This window comes from Tamandua tetradactyla, chromosome X, assembly GCF_023851605.1.
Source record: "Tamandua tetradactyla isolate mTamTet1 chromosome X, mTamTet1.pri, whole genome shotgun sequence".
Classification (NCBI taxonomy): Eukaryota; Metazoa; Chordata; class Mammalia; order Pilosa; family Myrmecophagidae; genus Tamandua; species Tamandua tetradactyla.
In genome coordinates, this window is record NC_135353.1 from 123,020,834 (window position 1) to 123,037,632 (window position 16,799).

Genomic DNA, 16,799 nt, shown 5'->3' on the forward strand with positions numbered 1-16,799 from the left:
AGATATGCTGGGTTTTTTTGGCCCCGGCCCTACGGGGGTTTCTCTGGGCCCCTAACCCTAGGAGAGGCGCATTTGTTCGCCTGATCGCAGCGTCCTTCAGTTATTGCACTATCCTCTTCCTCATTCGTCAAAATCCAGAATGCAAAGTCAGAAACTCCAAGGAGCCACCCAGGTCTTGTAGCCAGTTGTTTCCGTTCTTGAAATAGATTTATTCGCTCGACAAACGTGTGTTGAAGGGAAGTCGGCCCCAAGCTCTGCGTGTCTGTTGTGGTCACAGCAATGATAAACAATACTACGCCTATGTTGTGTTTTGGCTGTTTGTGTTGCACTTAAATGGCTGCCTTAGGCCACAAATGGGCAACAGGGGGGAGAAGGTGAGTACCAAAAACATTTATTCATTTCCTTCCCCTTATTAATCTCAGGAATTAAGGCTCTAGAGCTGTGACCTTAACACCAGGCCAGGGATGCCCCAACAGTGGCCCCAGGCCTTGTCCAGGTCCACAAAATCAAAACTGTTTCCACGATACTCTTTCTCTAATACCTATACAGTAGTTTTCCAGAGGCTACATGATATAACCTAAAGCCCTTTGGGAGAGGGGCACACATCTTTAAGAATATAAAGGATCCTGAAATTTCAAAGGTTTGAGTATTGCAGTAGGCCTAGGTTTAACCTCAGCACCTCTTAATGTTTTCTTGTGGGTAGCATTATAGGATGTTTAGCAGCATCCATGGCCTCTATCCACTAGATGCCAGTTGCTCCCCCCAGTTGGGATAATTAAGTCTTCAGACATTGACAAATGTCCCCAAGGGGAGGAGGGGGGTTGACCCTGTTTCAGAAACTGCATTAGGCCCTGCCACCCTTTTCTGTGCTAGAGCTCCCAGTACTACCTATCAGTGATAACTATTTTCCTGCATCCACTTGCGGAGTGGCTGTCCCACCCTAGTCATCCCACAATTCTCTATAAGCTCCTTATTCTGGGTCTGTTTGAGTGACTTCCTTCACAATATCACCACCCAGTCCCCACAGGCAAGAACAAATCTTGCCTCCTCACACATCAAGAGCCATAAGCACATAGGTCCCTGGGCCTGTAATACCCTTCCTGCACAATTTCAACACCCTTTCTATCATTACCCCTCTCTGCATATCATAATTTAGCTCCAATTTCAATTAACCTCTGTGGGGCAGGGATTGTCTTTATTATTATAATTCCAGCCCAAACGTGGCACAGATGAGTCACAGCTCATTTTGTATGAGTCCTGAGGTGGAAAGGGGAGCAGCTCTTTCACCTGGGGGTTCCCAAGGAAAGGGGCATTTAAAAAGTTGGGTCTAGCAAATGGCACAGCTAATTTTCAATCCCAGCTGAATCTTGTCAGATCTATGGACTCCCCTCATTACTCCTCTGCAGAATCCACCCTTCTCCCATTTAGCTGGGCTCCCTCCCCAGCTTGACTCAATTTCTCCACCTTCCAGAGAATGCCAACCTCTGCCCACACCCATGATCCTACAGAACAGTTGGGTGAATTTCAGTTCTTCCAAGTCTAGCCTGGCAATTGTGCCCTTAGCAAAGTTTCATTTTCCCAGACTCCCTTGCTGCCAAGAGGTGGTCATGTCAACTGATTCTAGCTAAGGGACAAGTGAGGTCTGCTAGGGAGCTTATGGAAGTTTTAGTCCTCTTACAAGAAGGCAGGGAGAAAGGGTGCCTGGTTGACTGCTTGGTTTCCCATCTCTGAGGTCAAAGCAGCTATCACTAAAGGATTTACAGGGATATAGGAGAGTGACTAGAGGTCCTTGAGCCACCACCTCTGGACTTCAGTAAACATCCTCTTAATAAGGTTTATTACTTGTAACATTTGCCTGCCTTTGCTCATTCCACCTGTTCTGTCTGGAAGTCTAGCCTTAGCTTTGCCCAAGATAGTGGGATTGGGGTTGGCACTCACAGGGCAAAAGAAATCAGTCTCTCAAACTACACTCACCTACCTCCACCCTCTCTATCACCTTTCCTCCTATTGGCTAAGACCAACTTCTACCTCTGCTTGAGCCCTAGGCCATCAACATTACTCAGCCTGCTTCTACCTCCTTCAACTTGATGTTGCACCATTACATTTACAACCCTTTAGATACCTTCTTCATAGCCTTGAAGTGTCCTGTGCCCATTTCTATTGCTTTTCTGTATGATGGGGACCAACTGAATTCTCCAAGGTCCCAACAGTCACCCCACTTAAGAGCTCTCCCCCACCCTTGCAGGGATTTAAAATCAGGCTTTTCACTTTAGACTTTTTAATATTTCATACAGCGATTATGGTGCATTCAGGAACCTAGTCCCCCAAATCCTAAGAGGGCCCCCACCCCATCCTCCTTCCCCATTTGAGGGCCCCAGGGTTTAGGGTAGAGGAAGGGAAAGTAACCACCCATCCGGGGGCTGACCCTAGAGACTGTCCCTGCCCTGCCTCATTCATCCCAGGGGTAAGGGTAACACCTGGGCACAGCTCCTCCTGTGTTCCTCTCCCTGCCTGTGCACATACACACACTATGGCTCCTCAGTGAGTTGGTCAGTTCCTGGCAGGGCCCCTACTCAACAGCACCAAGTGGGAGGGGGGTAGGAGGGCTGGGCTGGGCTAGGGAGACCCTGAGAAGGAAGGAGGCCCCGGCTATGGGACTGCAGGAGGGAAGAGTGGGACCCCCTGCCTCATCCATCTGCCAGAGTCTCTGGTAGTCCCCAGGTCCCCCTGCAGCTGGGGATGGCAGGTGGGGTAGGAAGGCAAGTGGCTGAGGCATGCTTTCCCTTAGCTGACCCCAGGGTCTCGTGATGGTCAGGGTTCTGGAAAGGGGCTGTGTCGTTGCCTCTGAAAGGCTGGGAGGGGGACTTCATTGCACAAAATACTGTGGGAGGACCCACACACAAGGGGTGGGACCCAGCCAGTCTGTATACAGATATTGCATTTAAAAAAATGAAAACCTCATTTGAAATAATTAAAAAAACAACAATGAATGAAACAAACAAAAAAGGGCCCACACAACACAAGGCAGGTGGGGCAGGCAGGAAGGCAGGCAGGCAGGCAGGGGACGCCTCAGACCCAAGGCATTGCTGCTGTCTTGTCTGAGTCCAGATCCCCAGCCTGGGCTAGCTCCGTACCCCTGACTGGCCATGGGGTGATGGTCCTGGGGAAGGAGTACGATGGGGAGGGAGTTATGCCTGGCCTCAGTGTGGGAGGCTGGCACGGCCATGCTGTCCGCCGGCAACTGCCGAGACAGAGAGAGAGAGAGAGAAACAGATAGACAGACAACACAGACAGACAGACGAGGCAAAGGAGTGATGAGAGCTTTGTTAGCACCCAGCAAATGGGCCAATGGGTGGGCTGACAGGCCAACGGTAGGGTGTTCAGGCAGGCAGCAGGGAACATGTGGGTAGGCGAGCATAGGTCAGGCAGATAGGCAGGCAGCAAGCAGGAGGGATGTAGTCGGGGGCTGCCCTGTGAGGGGTGTGGCATCCCTCCGGCCGCTGCCTGTTGGGGCCTGGGTCTGTGGCTTAGAACTCAGCTTAGAACTCGGTGTCCACCACGCGAAAAGCTGGCCTGCCTGCAGGGGGAAAGCAGAGCAGATGGCTGTAGGTGGGCAAGCAGGTAGGGGTGGTGGGCAGGGAGATGGATGAAGGGCCACACTTACCTGAGTCAGGCATGGACGAAGACCGAAGGCTGGCCTCCTTTTGTAGCTGGATCTCCTTTAGTGCAAATATGGAAGTAGCTGTGGGTAGAGGGGAGACGGAGCTGGAGACCTATGAGGCCATCCAAGACTACCCCACCTATGGCCCCATTGGGGAAATTAGAAAAAGTTGCCACTTCTTTGAGAGGCCTGACTTTCACTTGTCAAATAATTCCACAAATAAACGAGCTACAGTTAGAGAAAATAGAACATAGACTATTACATGATACCGAGAAATTCATTTTGTCAAGTGTAATAATGGTATTGCAATTACCACCTGTTAAATCTGAGTGACAGCATTAATGTCTGTTAAGTAGGAGTGATGAATGTTTGGGATTTGATTTAAATGAATCCAGTGGGGAAATAGAAGTGGGCCAACTTTTTTTTTTAGGTGTGAGTAGTATAGTTGATTTATTTTTAAAAAATCTCTTAGAGATACATACTGAAATTACTTATGAATGAATGAAATAATATAAGGGATTTGATTCAAAATAATTGGATTCAATTTAAAACATAGAAATTGACTACTGATGTAGGTAATGAGTACTTGGGGACTCATCATACTATTTTGCCTGAATACATAATAAGATTTGAAAATGCCCAAAAAGCCAGATATAAAATGAGATCATCCTGTGTGATTCCATTTATATAAAACAGAGTGACAGGGAAAACTATCTATGCTGTTATAAGTCAAAACAGTGGTAACCCTTGGGGAGGGGAGAGTGTAAAGGGGGTTTCTGGGGGACTTTAAAATGTTCTGTTTCTTGACCTGTGTGCCAGTTATGTGTTTAATTTGAGAAAATTAATTGTGCTGTATACTTAATGATTTGTGCATTTTTCAAGGAAGCATTTATAAAAGGGTTAAGGGATAGTGCATCTAATTTTCTATACGTTTGAAATTTTTCAAAAGAGGTAAAAGCAGTAGAAAGCTATAAAGAAAAATGGCAAAAAATGACTTTTTTGTAATAAATGCAACTTTCTACAGTGTCAATATGTGAACAAGAAAAGTCAGTATATAAGTTTCAGGTGTGAATGATTTACCCAGATCAGATTTCAGGTTGTGCATAGCAGTATTCTTTTTATAGAATATTATATCCGCATATACAAACATGCCTGATGTTAAGTAAGGAATGATATATGTCTGAAAATTGACATTTTAGGTTTGACCTATTCTTCCAGAGTAGAAATATAACTAGTAAGATTTAGCCTCAAGTTTATAATATTTGAATTTTTGCTCCGTGAGTGCAACTGATTTTTATAAGTAAATATAGGGTTTTTAATCTTTAAAACAGCGTGTCAGTCTCATATACCCAGCAGGTAACAAATGTGGGAAGCAGCTAGAGGCTGTCGTCAACTAGAACAAGTAAGTCCTACCTGAAGGCATTCTAATTCAAAAGTCTAAAAAGCCTTCTTCTACCTGCCAAACAAAATATATTCAGGATGCTGCCTGTTTTGTAATTATTAATTTGGCTATCTTTGGGATCTGAAATGTATAAAAGGATGAAATTGTAAAATACTAAATGCCTTGGTTCTATTTTGAAATAACGTTACTTTAAAAATATTTTAAAATATAAAAATAATGTTACTTCAAAATTTTTTTCAAGTTGTCATGAAACCTAGTTATGAATTCCATCTATATCTAAAATACTCTGAAATAACTTATTGGAAGCTATTTTGTTAAATTACAAACTGAGAAGAATTTTCTTGCTTATGGGTTTTTAATTTTTATTATTATTTTTTATCTTTAAATGAAATAACTGATATAATTGTGAACAAGGTTTGTGTATGGTTGGCTTCTGTTATTTCATAAAACTTCAGATAAACATCATTTTAACTATAACCTAAAGTTGAAGTCTTTAAAAAATGATAGATGTTAATTTAAAAGCAGTCATATTTAGTTTGCTATACGATGATATCTAATGGAAATTTCATAAGCTTTCTTTTTCCTGATTCAAAATAAGTATGTCAGATTTGTAGAGAATGTCTTTAGATGAGAATTTTATCCACTTTAATATGTTTACCACTTGTATAAAGCAAGTGTTGTAACTATAGTAATATAATTTTGCTCACATTATCTGATGTTTGTCAAAAGATGAATAAAAGATGATTGAATTACATTTTTAAAAAAACATGTGACCAAGAGGTACTCCCTTAGAGGTGGAATAGCCAGAGCCCTACACAACCCACTGAGCTATCTGCAGCAGTGCTGTCCCCTATAATCCTCCACCAACCAGTCCATTCCCCAGCCCCACTCACTGTCAGGAAGTTTGTGGATCCGCTCCCCCAGACTGAGGAAGAACGGATGTTTCATGGCATCCTCTGCGGAGATCCGATTGCGACCCTCAAACTGAGCGTAGTGGGGGGTAGGGGACAACCATTGGTACCTTCAACAAGTTGGCCTCTCTTCCTCCCCATCCCAGACCCTGTCCCTGGGGTCCCTGGTTACCCACACCTGGAGCCGCCCCCTGCCCCCCAAGGATGGTCCAGGAAGGTGGTCTCACCTGCAGCAGCTTGGTGAGGAGGTCAGCTCCGTCACTGTCAAGTCTACCGCAGGGACAAGGAAACCTGCTTTAAATTGAGTTTGGGCACTCTGGCCCCTAACTCCCACCCACCCACCTGCCAGCCTCACCGGGGTGCATGATTCAAAAGGGCCTCGGCTCGGTACTTGGGGTAGTTGTATGTCTTGAACTCCTCGTTGGACAGGATGCCTGGCCATGTCTCCTCAGTTGGGGTTCCTGGAGGGGAAGAGGAGTCACCCCAAGCCAACTATCAGGGCCTCCCTGGCATGCCAATTGTTCCTAGAGCTCATGCCCCCTCACCCAAGATACGGAAGATGAAGTGCAGCTGTTCCTCCACTGTGGAGCCTGGGAAGAGGGGTCGGCCTGTGGCCATCTCATAGAAGATGCAGCCCACGCCCCTGGGTAGGGAAGGAATAGAGAGTAGGGAGGCATTAGGCTGGCTGGTTGGTTGTGATCAAGCCACCCCCTTCACCACATGGCCTCTGCCACAACTCTACCTGTCCTTACCACATGTCAATCTGTGTGGAATAGTCCGTGGACCCAAGGAGAATGTCGGGGGGCCGGTACCACAGTGTCACCACCTCATTGGAGTATGTCTTTGTTGGAATTGACTTGGCCCGGGCAAGACCTGTGAGAGAGAGAGAGAGAGAGAGAGAGAGAGAGAGAGACGGACAGCTAGAACTGAGGTAGTCCTGAGCAAAGTCTGGGGTAGAGTCTAGTTGCGACTACAGGTGTCATAAGCAAAGTCTGGAGAGGCTGAAGTGAGAGAGATGGGGCTGAGATGGCCTTTTGAAGGACCGAGCACAGGTGGGCAGGCAAGGAATAAGGTTTGGATGGGGTTTAGAGGGAGGGGGAGGTTAAGGGGATCATAGGGAAGAAGAGGCTAAGGGCAAAGGTCTTAGAGATGGGGAATTAGATTAGGTGGTCATGGGAAGTGTGAGGTAGAGACAGTAAAGCTAGGAGATCATTGGGAAGAAGGGGGAGGCCAGATGTACCAAAATCAGCCAGCTTGAGCTCTCCCCTCTCATTGATGAGCAGGTTCTGGGGCTTGAGGTCTCGGTGTAGCACCTTCTGCCGGTGGCAGTAGGCCAGGCCACGGAGCAGCTGGAACAGGAACAGCTGGGGACCCAGGAACAGCAGGCAGAGGTCAAGAAGTATACACCAGTCCAACCCCAGCAGGTACCGTTCTCCCTCCCAAATACAGACGAGCACAGAGCCTTGTCACACAAAAGAGGACAGAGTTCTGATGCCCTGCCCTCCAAGGGCTCCCAGCAAAATCGCTGAATGGGAAGTCTGTTTCTGGGAGATTTGTGGGTTAAAGTGGGTAAATGGGAGCCCTCTTATGCCCTGGTGGCCCCGCTTCCTGCCCCACACCCACTTTGACGTTGTGCATGTTGATGACGTTCCCACAGTCATCTAGGTACTGCTTCAGGTCCTTGTCCTGGGGAAAGAAGAGGAGGTATAGAGACAAGGATCATATCTTATGGTTCCTGGCCATCTCCCCACCTCCCCCAGGGACCCTCAGCCACCCAACCTTACCAGGTACTCAAAGACAAGGGTGAGAGACTTCTCGGTATGGATAATGTCGTGTAGTGTGACGATGTTGGCATGTTTGAGGTCCTTGAGCAGGGACACTGCAGGAAGCATGGGGGTGGGATGGAGGAAGAGTCAAGGGTACACCCTCAGGTTAGAGATGAGGACAAGGAGCAGACAGGGATGGGCTCAGGATTTCCTTCTTTCCCCATGCAGTTTGGGGTACTGCCTCGCAGTCACCGGTTCCAATCTACCTTATGGTAGGAAGCTGTGCTCCTATATTCCAAAAATGGAAACTAAGGCTTGATGAAGAATGTCAAGCAAGAACCTGAGATTATAGCCCTAGACATGTGATACTACATTTCCATCACCATTTTTTTTTTTGGTATCTGAAAAGGGGCCTTACTCCAACCCTCAGTACACAGACACAAGCCTGCAGCATCATGTAAAATTGAGTTTGAACACTCAATTTCTATATAATTCAGATTCATTCTATGTACTATTCTCTGACTAGAAACTGTTATGTTGAGTAAATCAATGAACGCTTTCAAGGATTCTCTCAGAACCAAAGTAAGCACCCTCATGTTTCAATCATCTGCCTTTTCTTCAAACAGAAATGGATTCCTGGTCACCCTGATTATAGGTACTTTCTTGAGAAGTTGGAGAGCAAGGGCACGGAACTTAGAATGCCAGGGAGTCCCAGACCCCCAGCTTCTATTCTCACCATGGAGCATGCATACATGTGCTGGTGTGTGTGTGTGGTGGTGGTGGGTGTCTAGGAAGCCTGTGCAGAGAGGGTAGAGGTCTGTACCTTCCCGGATGGCGGTGCAGGGTGCCCCCTCTTCATGTTCCAGCCTGATCTCCTTGAGTGCCACAAGGTTGTCAGTTAGCTTGCTTTTGCCTTTGTAGACAGTGGCATAGGTGCCCTGGTATATGAGGAAGAGGAACAGGAAGAGGAGCTATGAGGTAGCAGAGTTACCATTCATCCCCAACCCCACCATGGGTCTCCTGGCTGTCCCTCACCTCGCCCAGCTTGTCCAGCTTGATGTAGGTCTCTAGTTTCCCAAAGCCAATCTCGGACTGCAGAGTAAAGAAAGCAGGTTGAAGCAGGCTCAGGGGAGGGGACTAGAATAGGAAGAGGAGATGGGACAGGAAGAGGAGATGCTCACCAGGCTGACACGGCGGAGGCGGCGACTGAGGGGCTTGTCAAAGATGGGGCTATTGAGGGTCAGCTTCTCAAGGTAGCCCTCAGGCAGCCGGATGTCAGCTGGTAGTGATAGGCGCTTGTTGATGTCCTGGCAGGGGAGATGGTGGAGAAACAGGACCATGAATCTCACCTTCCCAGGTCCAACCACCATTTCCATCCCCTCCAACGCAGGGCAGGGTTCAGCACCTCAGTGGAGATCTTGCGTGGCGGATGGTTGCGCATGCGCACCCTCACTGGCGACTGCACCTCATCCGATGATGTAGCTGAAGCTTGGTCACTCTCCCCATCAGACCCCATCTTCAAGTCCTCGTGCAAAATCTCTGGTGGGGCCGGGGGAGGGTGGGTGGAGAAGGGGGCAGGCCAGGTGGGGTCAGAAGCCCCAGATCACCTCTCCCCAACACAACACATTCCTTCACCACACGTACGCATGCAGATGACCTCCAGAGCAGCCTGGAATCCCTCAGGGAGAGTAGCAGGGCCCAGCAGAGGTCCAGGACAGGGTGAATGGAAGATGAGGGGATGGACCAATAGTCACCTAATGGACACCCAGTTCCAGCGGATAAGCTGAGATTGCAGTTGAACCAGAGCCGGGCAAGTAGCAACAGAAGGAGTCAAGGGCACTGGGGAGGCAGGCCCAGGGCAAGCAGGAATGGGGAGACTTGGGGGGCCATCACAGAGTGCAGAAGGGGGAGGCTTGGGCCAGCTGTGGCAGGCAGGGCACCCTTCATCTCCCTATGGTTTGGGCACAAAGCCAAGGAAAGAAACATAGATGGACAAAGTGAGGGTGTTGAGAGAGGATGGGCAGAAAAAGGGGAGAAGAGAATACATGGAGGATAGGAAGGGGAGAGAAAATGGAGAAAGGAAAATAAAAATAACACAAATCTAAGAAGAATTTGGCTGGGAGACAGTACCTGGGAACCAGTTTGGGTGAGGATGGGGAGGGGGGTAGTGGTAAGTGGACCCACCTGGTGCAGAGCTGAGTGGGCCTCGTCCAGAGCGAGGCTCCCCAGGGGCAGCACGTGGGGGGGCCTCTCCAGGGTCACTGCCGCCGCCACCACCACTTTCATCCAGGCCTATCTGTTCAGGGGCACCATTGGTCTTGTCTATACCTCGGCCCCCTCGGAGTGTCATCGACAGCTGCCGCTTGATCTTCTTCATCCGATCCATGGCAACCTGAGCAAGGGGCAGAGACAAGAAGGGGCCCCACATTAGCATCTGCCTGACCACTATGAGCCCCTGAAATCCATACAACCTAGTGGGAGGGAACTGACATGAACCTTTGTGGACCCCTGAAACCACGTAGGATTCCTGGAAGCCTGGCATGAATGGGAACTCTGGTTAGTGCCTGCCCAACCACAGCCAGCCCCTTGGGCCCCTGTTCTTAAGTGCTCCACCTGGGTACTCAGGCTTGGGTGGCTGGCTGAGGGCAAAGGCCCACAAACTGGGGTACTGACCTCTATGGGGGTAGCCTCACTGTAGGAGCAGAGGGCTCCACAGCAGGCATTCACAGGTGCAGTGGCAGCGGCAGCTCCAGCTGTAGGTGGGGCAAGGGGCTCGCCCAGGGCAGCAAGACCATTGACACAGCCCCAGGAACGCCCGTAAAATGGCATGTTCCGCTGGCACCAGCCCCACATCACCCCCAACTGCCAAGGCAGAATGCTTCCTGTGGCCAAAGGGATGCTCCCGCCACCCCCAGCAACCCCAGCAACCATCGTCAAGGCAACTAGTAGACCACCCCACTGGCCTACTCAGATGGGGGTGCAGAGAAAGGGGAATCCTGCACAGACCCAACCACTGGGTAGAGTTGGGGGGGTGTGTGTCTCACCAGCTGTTCTCAGGGCTGCTAAAAAGGTTCAATGGGGCTGGGCCACACCCAGATTTTTATAATTCAAGCCAAGTCACATTTCTCTACTGAAGAGTGTACTATATCTTCCTTATCATCCCAAATAAATGCCCTAGTCCCCATTAACCCCTTTTACCTCACTCACTCACTCTTCCTTGATCATTCCTAGTTGCTATTCTGCAACCACACCCAACACAGTACCACCTCAGGGCCTTTGTACAGAAGGGTGATCTGTATTTAAAACACCCTTCCCCCAGATTTCCAAATAGCTTACTCCCTCAACTCTTTCAGGCCATCGCTCAAATATCACCTTTTTTAGTGAGCCCTAAAGTACAAGTACAACCCTATTTAAATATCTCAATCATCTTGCTCTCCCTTGCCTTGCCTATTTTCCCTTTAGCACTCACCTCATCATAAATAATCTACTTACTTGTTTCTTTACTTTTTCTATCTGTTTCCTCATTGCCACCACTAGAAGATAAGCTCCATCAGGGTAAAGATAACTTGTCTGTTCAGGTCATGGCTATATCCTCAGAACCTAGAACAGTGACTACACAAAGTAGATGCTCAAAGAGCACTTCTGGCAAAAATCAATGAATAAAGAGCAGAGTGCCTAGGACCAACTTCCACTAAGGTGGCTGAGTCCTTGCTACTCATGAACAACCCCAAGACAAAGTGGCTCAGGAAGATGACCTAGATGGGGCTGCTGGAGGGAACAGGCCACCAAAAGGCCTTCCTTACTCACTTCCTCCTGGGCTATGAGCCAATGGGGAGAGGAAAAGACCTGGCCCAGGAACCATCTGGTCTCACAGCAGGGCCTAAGATGGCCCTGGGCCCAAAGAAGGTAGAGTATGAGGCTAGGGCTAGATTTGAGGAGAGAAGTCGGTATCTGCTACTTTAAAAGGCCCCTTCCCTAACCTTACTGCTCCCAGGGAGTATGAGCAGCCAGCCTAGCAGTCAAAACTTCAGATAAAGGGTGAAGCCCCCCACAGAAAACAACAACAAAAATCCTGACCCAGGAGGCAGACGCACTGGACACGAGGCCAAGTAAAGCAAACCCAGCTCCCTAAGACTGTCCTGTGCCCCCATACAGCATTGACATCCAGTTGCTTTGCATACTGCGGTAGAAGGAAGGAGCTGTAATTAGGGCTGAATGGGAGATGGGGAGCTATGGGTCCATGGCCTCTGACTGGAAACCCCAGGGGCTGGACATGCTCCAGATTTCAGCTTTTAGGGATTTTAGGAAAATGGGGTACAACATCTTTGCATCATGAGACATCCTAGTGGAACGGGGGATGTGTGTGGCCTGGGCAGGTCCCTGTGAACAGGTACTTTAAATATTTACATGCAGCCAAACTTGAATATTATCATTTCGGTTTTCTGAATTTTTTAGATTTGGAAACAGTGAAGGAAGGAACAATAAACCTGACACACAGCTCCACACACAAAAAACGGGCACATGTCCTTCCCGATCCCTGAAGACATACATACATCCACCCTCAGACTACTCTCACACCCAAGGACACCTACCACTTCATACCACACAGACCAAGGAGGACACAGTCTTCACACCCTACTAACTCCCATAGATATCCACCATCCTTATCCTGTCCTGACTTCCATTAGCACACACTGGATCCTCACAGCTTCCTGCTTCCTTCCCTACACATTGAACTCTCAGGAAGGACTCACAGCTTAACTCCTACGTCCATCAGCATACAAAGCTCTAACATATAACACTGAACTCTGTCAGCACGGGTGGGAGGTGGGGCTAAAGTAACTCTTCTCTCCCCATCTTTGGGTTCCTCCATGGCCCTGCTGCCTGTCAACCTCTCCACTGCGCTGACCCCCATTTATGCACTACCCCCTACGGACTCTGATACTCCATGAACTCGCTCAATCCCCTCTATAGTTGATACACATTAACACTCGTTGAACTGTCTCAGCTCTGTCCCCTCCTTACCGTTAGCATGCCCTGGATTTCCAAACTTCTCTACTCCTGGTAAAGATACACTGGGCCTCTCCACCGCACTGACCCCTATTAACAAACTGTTCCCCCTCCCTAGGTGACTCTGACTATTAGCATGCACTTGGGGCTCTCTACAGCTGACCTACATTAGCACTCACTGGACCTTCACACTGCCCTGAATCCCATTAACACAAACTGAACTTTGCAGATCCCTGACCCATTTTTGCACACAGTCAGAACCCTCCACAACTATGACCACCATTAACACATGTTGTGGTCCTTCCACCACCCCGCGGCCTGCTAGCCCCCCACCCCTCATCAGCACAAGCTGGATCTTCACTCCACCCTGACCCCTATTAGCATACAGTCCTGCCTCCCAGAATCCTTACTCAGCCTTATTCCCCAGAGACACACAAACCCACTGTTTTATAATGGCCTGAACTTTATTAGTGCATATATGTCTTCATTCAGTCCTGATCCCCATTAGCACACGCTTCAGCCCTCCATGGCTCTAATCCACATCAGCACACCTGGGTCCTCACATATTCCTGTCCTTTATTTCTATTTGCTTCAACCCCTCCACAGCTATGCCCCCTACTGATTCACACTTGGGTCCTTTCAAGGCCCTGATCCCCCCTTAATATACATCAGATCACCTCTACAACTCTGCCCTCTATTAGCAACTCAACACACCAGTCTTCCACGGACACAAACATACACTGTCCTCACAATGTTTTGACACTCACTAGCACTCTAGACCTCAATACAGCTCTGACCATTCCCCCTCTTTCCCCACCACTGGCACACATATAACTTCCTCCATGGATCTAAACTCACATTAGCAGTCATTAGAACTTCATATAGCACCTCACCCCTTATTAGCATACCCTGAGAGTCTCACATTCCCTGTCCCCTGCCCTCATGGACACACACACACCCATCTTACACCATCCTGACCACAGTGAACTTTGTAGAGATGCTTCACACATACACACAACCCTGATACCCATTATACACCACCAGGTCCTTCCTCCACTATGCCCCCATTAACACAGACTGGGCCTCACAACTATCTGATCCTCATTACCACAGGCAACATATCCTCTACAGCTATGGCCCATTACCACACACTCTACACCTACACCTACCACTACCCTGTCTGTCCTCGATGAGCACACTCTATAAACTTTGCACCTCCTATCCCCATGGACAAAAACACAGTATTAACACCATCCTGAACCCTAATACCCCTACACAGGAGCCTCAGAGCTCTGATCCTATTAGCAAACCTAATACCTCTACCACCCTATTTCTACGGCTATAACACCATTACCCTATCCGGGTACCCCACCCCCACCCCCCGCCCTACACACCGTTATATACTCTCGGTCCCTCGACCGCCCTGCCCTGCCTCATTAGCACAATGGGCCTCAAACCTTACATAGCCTTAAGACCTACTACCACATACCGACCCCTCTACAGCTCAGTTCCCCATTAGCAAACCTTGATTCTTCCACCACTCGGCCACCCACCTCCACACCCTCTGGTCCTTCAAACACCCTGCTCCCCCATTAGCACCCACAGGACTTCCCATCCCAGCTCCCAGATCGGGCCCAGGGCGGGGCCAAGGTCAGGGAGGCTCCGAATGACCCCCGCTCCCGGTGCACTCTGGGAAATTCGCTGGGGGAGGGGGGTGCATGGCGACAAAGCAGCTCAGACCCCCGAGCATCGCCCGGGTTAGAGGTTGGTTCTATAAGATACTGGGCGGCCTCGACCCCTAGTCTCGAGGACGAGCTTACCGGCGGGGGCGCGCGTACAACCTCAGTGCCGCGAAGCCGGCGCGGCGGCGCCTGGGGCGGCGGCCCGGGTTGAGGCCGCGCGACCTCCTTCTCCTCCTGCTCGCCGCAGGCGCCCGTCCCAGTAGTCTTCGGCCATGGCTGCTGGGCCCGGGCCGCCGCCGGCTGAGGAGGAGGAGGCGGCGGCGGCGGCGGTGGCTGAGGCGGAGGCGGCGTCCCGCTCAGCCGGCCATGAGCTCGGCCGCTACGGGCGATGCCCCCGGGCTTGCTGGCGCCGGCTAGAGTCTGAGTGCTCACGGCTCGCGGCTCAGCCCCGACTGCTAGCGGAGACGCGGCGGATCCCAGGGCCGAATAGCCAACGGCCCAACCGCCGCCGCGCGCGCCACGCTCCGCGCATGCGCACGCACGCGCTGAACAGGGTGAAGTGGGAAGGAGGGAACTCACCTCCGACTGCATGTACCAAAAGACCCGTCCACAGCGGGAGGGGGCGCGGCCATTGCGCGCCCACAGGGAAATGTGGCGCCGGCCCTGGAACGGCGCCAGGGGGAAGTTTAGGGATTGTTTTAGTACTCAGTACCGATCTTGCCAGAAGTTTCCTACCACCGACGTGGGCAGTAACCAGTAACCAGGCGTGCCAGTCACCATTGCTCCCCACTACTTGGTCTCACTTGGTACATCCCCATGGTGGTAAATGGGACTTGCCACTTTTGCAAGGAGGAAGATAGATAAAGCAGTCCGTCTTAGTCCCTCGAGGTCCCTCAGGAGACAGAAATTTTAAAGATTAACGAGAAAATGACTTTTCTAGGAGCAGCGGCCTGGAGAATCATTGGCTTTTACCACTTTAGATAGGACAGAGTCTAGCCCCACCCGGCTGAACCCCCACTCCGCTCATTCCCACTGTGAAGGCGTGAGGCCCCGCCCTTTGAGGCTACCACCCAGCCAATCGGGTTTGCTTTTTGGGGTGAGGCAGCGCAAGAATGAAGGGCGTGTCTGGGCTGAAGAGGAGTGATTTCCCTGCCCTCCTCCCCTGCCTCAGCCTGGTTTTTTTTTGGTTTTCATTTTCAACGAGGAGGAGGGGAGGGAGGATTTTTTGTTCTGAGCGTCTCACTACAAGCCAAATATCCCGCAAAGTGATTGGTAGAAAGTGTTAAATCAGATTTCGTCCCGCCTCTCACCCCTCCCATCTCCCCCAACGAGGCCAGTGGGGTGGAGTCAAGACTGAGAAGAGAGGAAAGGCGGATCTTTAGAGGGGCGGGCTCTGTTACTGCGCAGGCTTGAGGTTTGGGCTGGCAAGGGTCATTCTTCCTCGTCTTGCCGGCATGTGCGTAAATGCCCTGAGTTGGGTTTTCTTTGCATCCCTCCAATTAACCTCTTCTTTCCTGCCGAAACCCTGTTAGCGGCTGTCACTTGCTCCGCGGCTATTTCTATTATCTTTATTTACTGTGGAACTGTTGTGTGCCAAGCACTGTCAGGCAAGCCTAATTTCTGACCCTCTCTGCCTGAAGAGTATCACCAAGTTCAGCTCAAATGGCTGCAACCTTTGGCAAGCCTTCCGGACATCCTTACACTGCGCACGATCCAAAGCCAGCCTCTCCTCCTTCCCAGGGCTTCCCTTTATGTCAGCCTTGGTTATACCAGGTTAGGAGTTTGAGGAAGTTTCCGACTAGCGAGGATTTACTGCCCCTAATGGGAGTGGAAATATTTGGCAAAGACTTTTAAAAGTACTTAGCACGTCTAGATGGTAGGGCCCATCCCCTCCCTAACCTCACCTACCCATTCCGACCGGCGTATTAGCCTCTATTTAGCTGTTCCGGAATAAAGCAGGGACAGCCCAACCTCAGGGACATTGCACTTGCTGTTCTGTCCACTTAGAATGTTCTTCCCCCAGATATTCATATGGATCATTCCCTCATTTCCTCCAAATCCTTGTTTCAGTGTCACCTCCAGGAAGCCTGCCTTGACTACCCTATTTAAAAATGTTTACCTGCACCATCACTCCAGATCTTCAGACTAGGGTCTATTTGCTTCTTGAATAGCACTGATCAACTTCGAACATACAATTTTACTTACATTTATTGTGTATTTTAGGTCTCACACTAGCAGAACATAAGCCCCACAAAGACAAGTATTTGTTTTATGACTACCCTGTCCCCAACACCTTGAAACACCATCTCACACTGTTTGCTGAATGCCTGAAGGGCAAAAATTCCAAGGACAAAGACAAGGAGACAC

At 49.8% G+C, this 16,799-nt stretch overlaps 1 protein-coding gene across 9 annotated transcripts; it reads right to left on the reverse strand.

Annotated features, from left to right (window-relative positions):
- Positions 1-2,261: 2,261 nt before the first annotated feature.
- Positions 2,262-15,473, reverse strand: CDK16 (cyclin dependent kinase 16). Of its 9 annotated transcripts, none has more exons than XM_077145253.1 (16): positions 15,012-15,473; positions 9,925-10,132; positions 9,146-9,279; positions 8,922-9,047; positions 8,776-8,832; positions 8,564-8,678; positions 7,759-7,853; positions 7,598-7,660; positions 7,215-7,338; positions 6,727-6,847; positions 6,520-6,617; positions 6,330-6,435; positions 6,202-6,265; positions 5,957-6,047; positions 3,665-3,742; positions 2,262-3,241 (listed from the first exon to the last, which is right to left on the reverse strand). In XM_077145253.1, exons 1-16 carry the CDS (start codon positions 15,021-15,023, stop codon positions 3,201-3,203), a joined length of 1,533 nt encoding a protein of 510 aa, XP_077001368.1. In that variant the 5' UTR covers positions 15,024-15,473; the 3' UTR covers positions 2,262-3,200. The 9 variants fall into 9 exon arrangements, with proteins under 9 accessions (XP_077001368.1, XP_077001370.1, XP_077001371.1 ...); XM_077145255.1 differs by having other exon boundaries at positions 6,202-6,244; positions 15,012-15,472; XM_077145256.1 differs by having other exon boundaries at positions 2,262-3,577; positions 6,202-6,244; positions 15,012-15,472.
- Between the last annotated feature and the right edge of the window lie 1,326 nt (positions 15,474-16,799).

Coding starts and splice junctions, on each gene's coding strand:
- CDK16 (XM_077145247.1), bottom strand. CDS start 10,593: ATGTGGGGCTGGTGCCAGCGGAACATGCCATTTTACGGGCGTTCCTGG. Junction 6,618..6,726: donor TCCACACAGATTGACATGTG/GTAAGGACAGGT, acceptor TTCCCTACCCAG/GGGCGTGGGCTGCATCTTCT. Junction 6,266..6,329: donor CTTTTGAATCATGCACCCCG/GTGAGGCTGGCA, acceptor AATTTAAAGCAG/GTTTCCTTGTCCCTGCGGTA.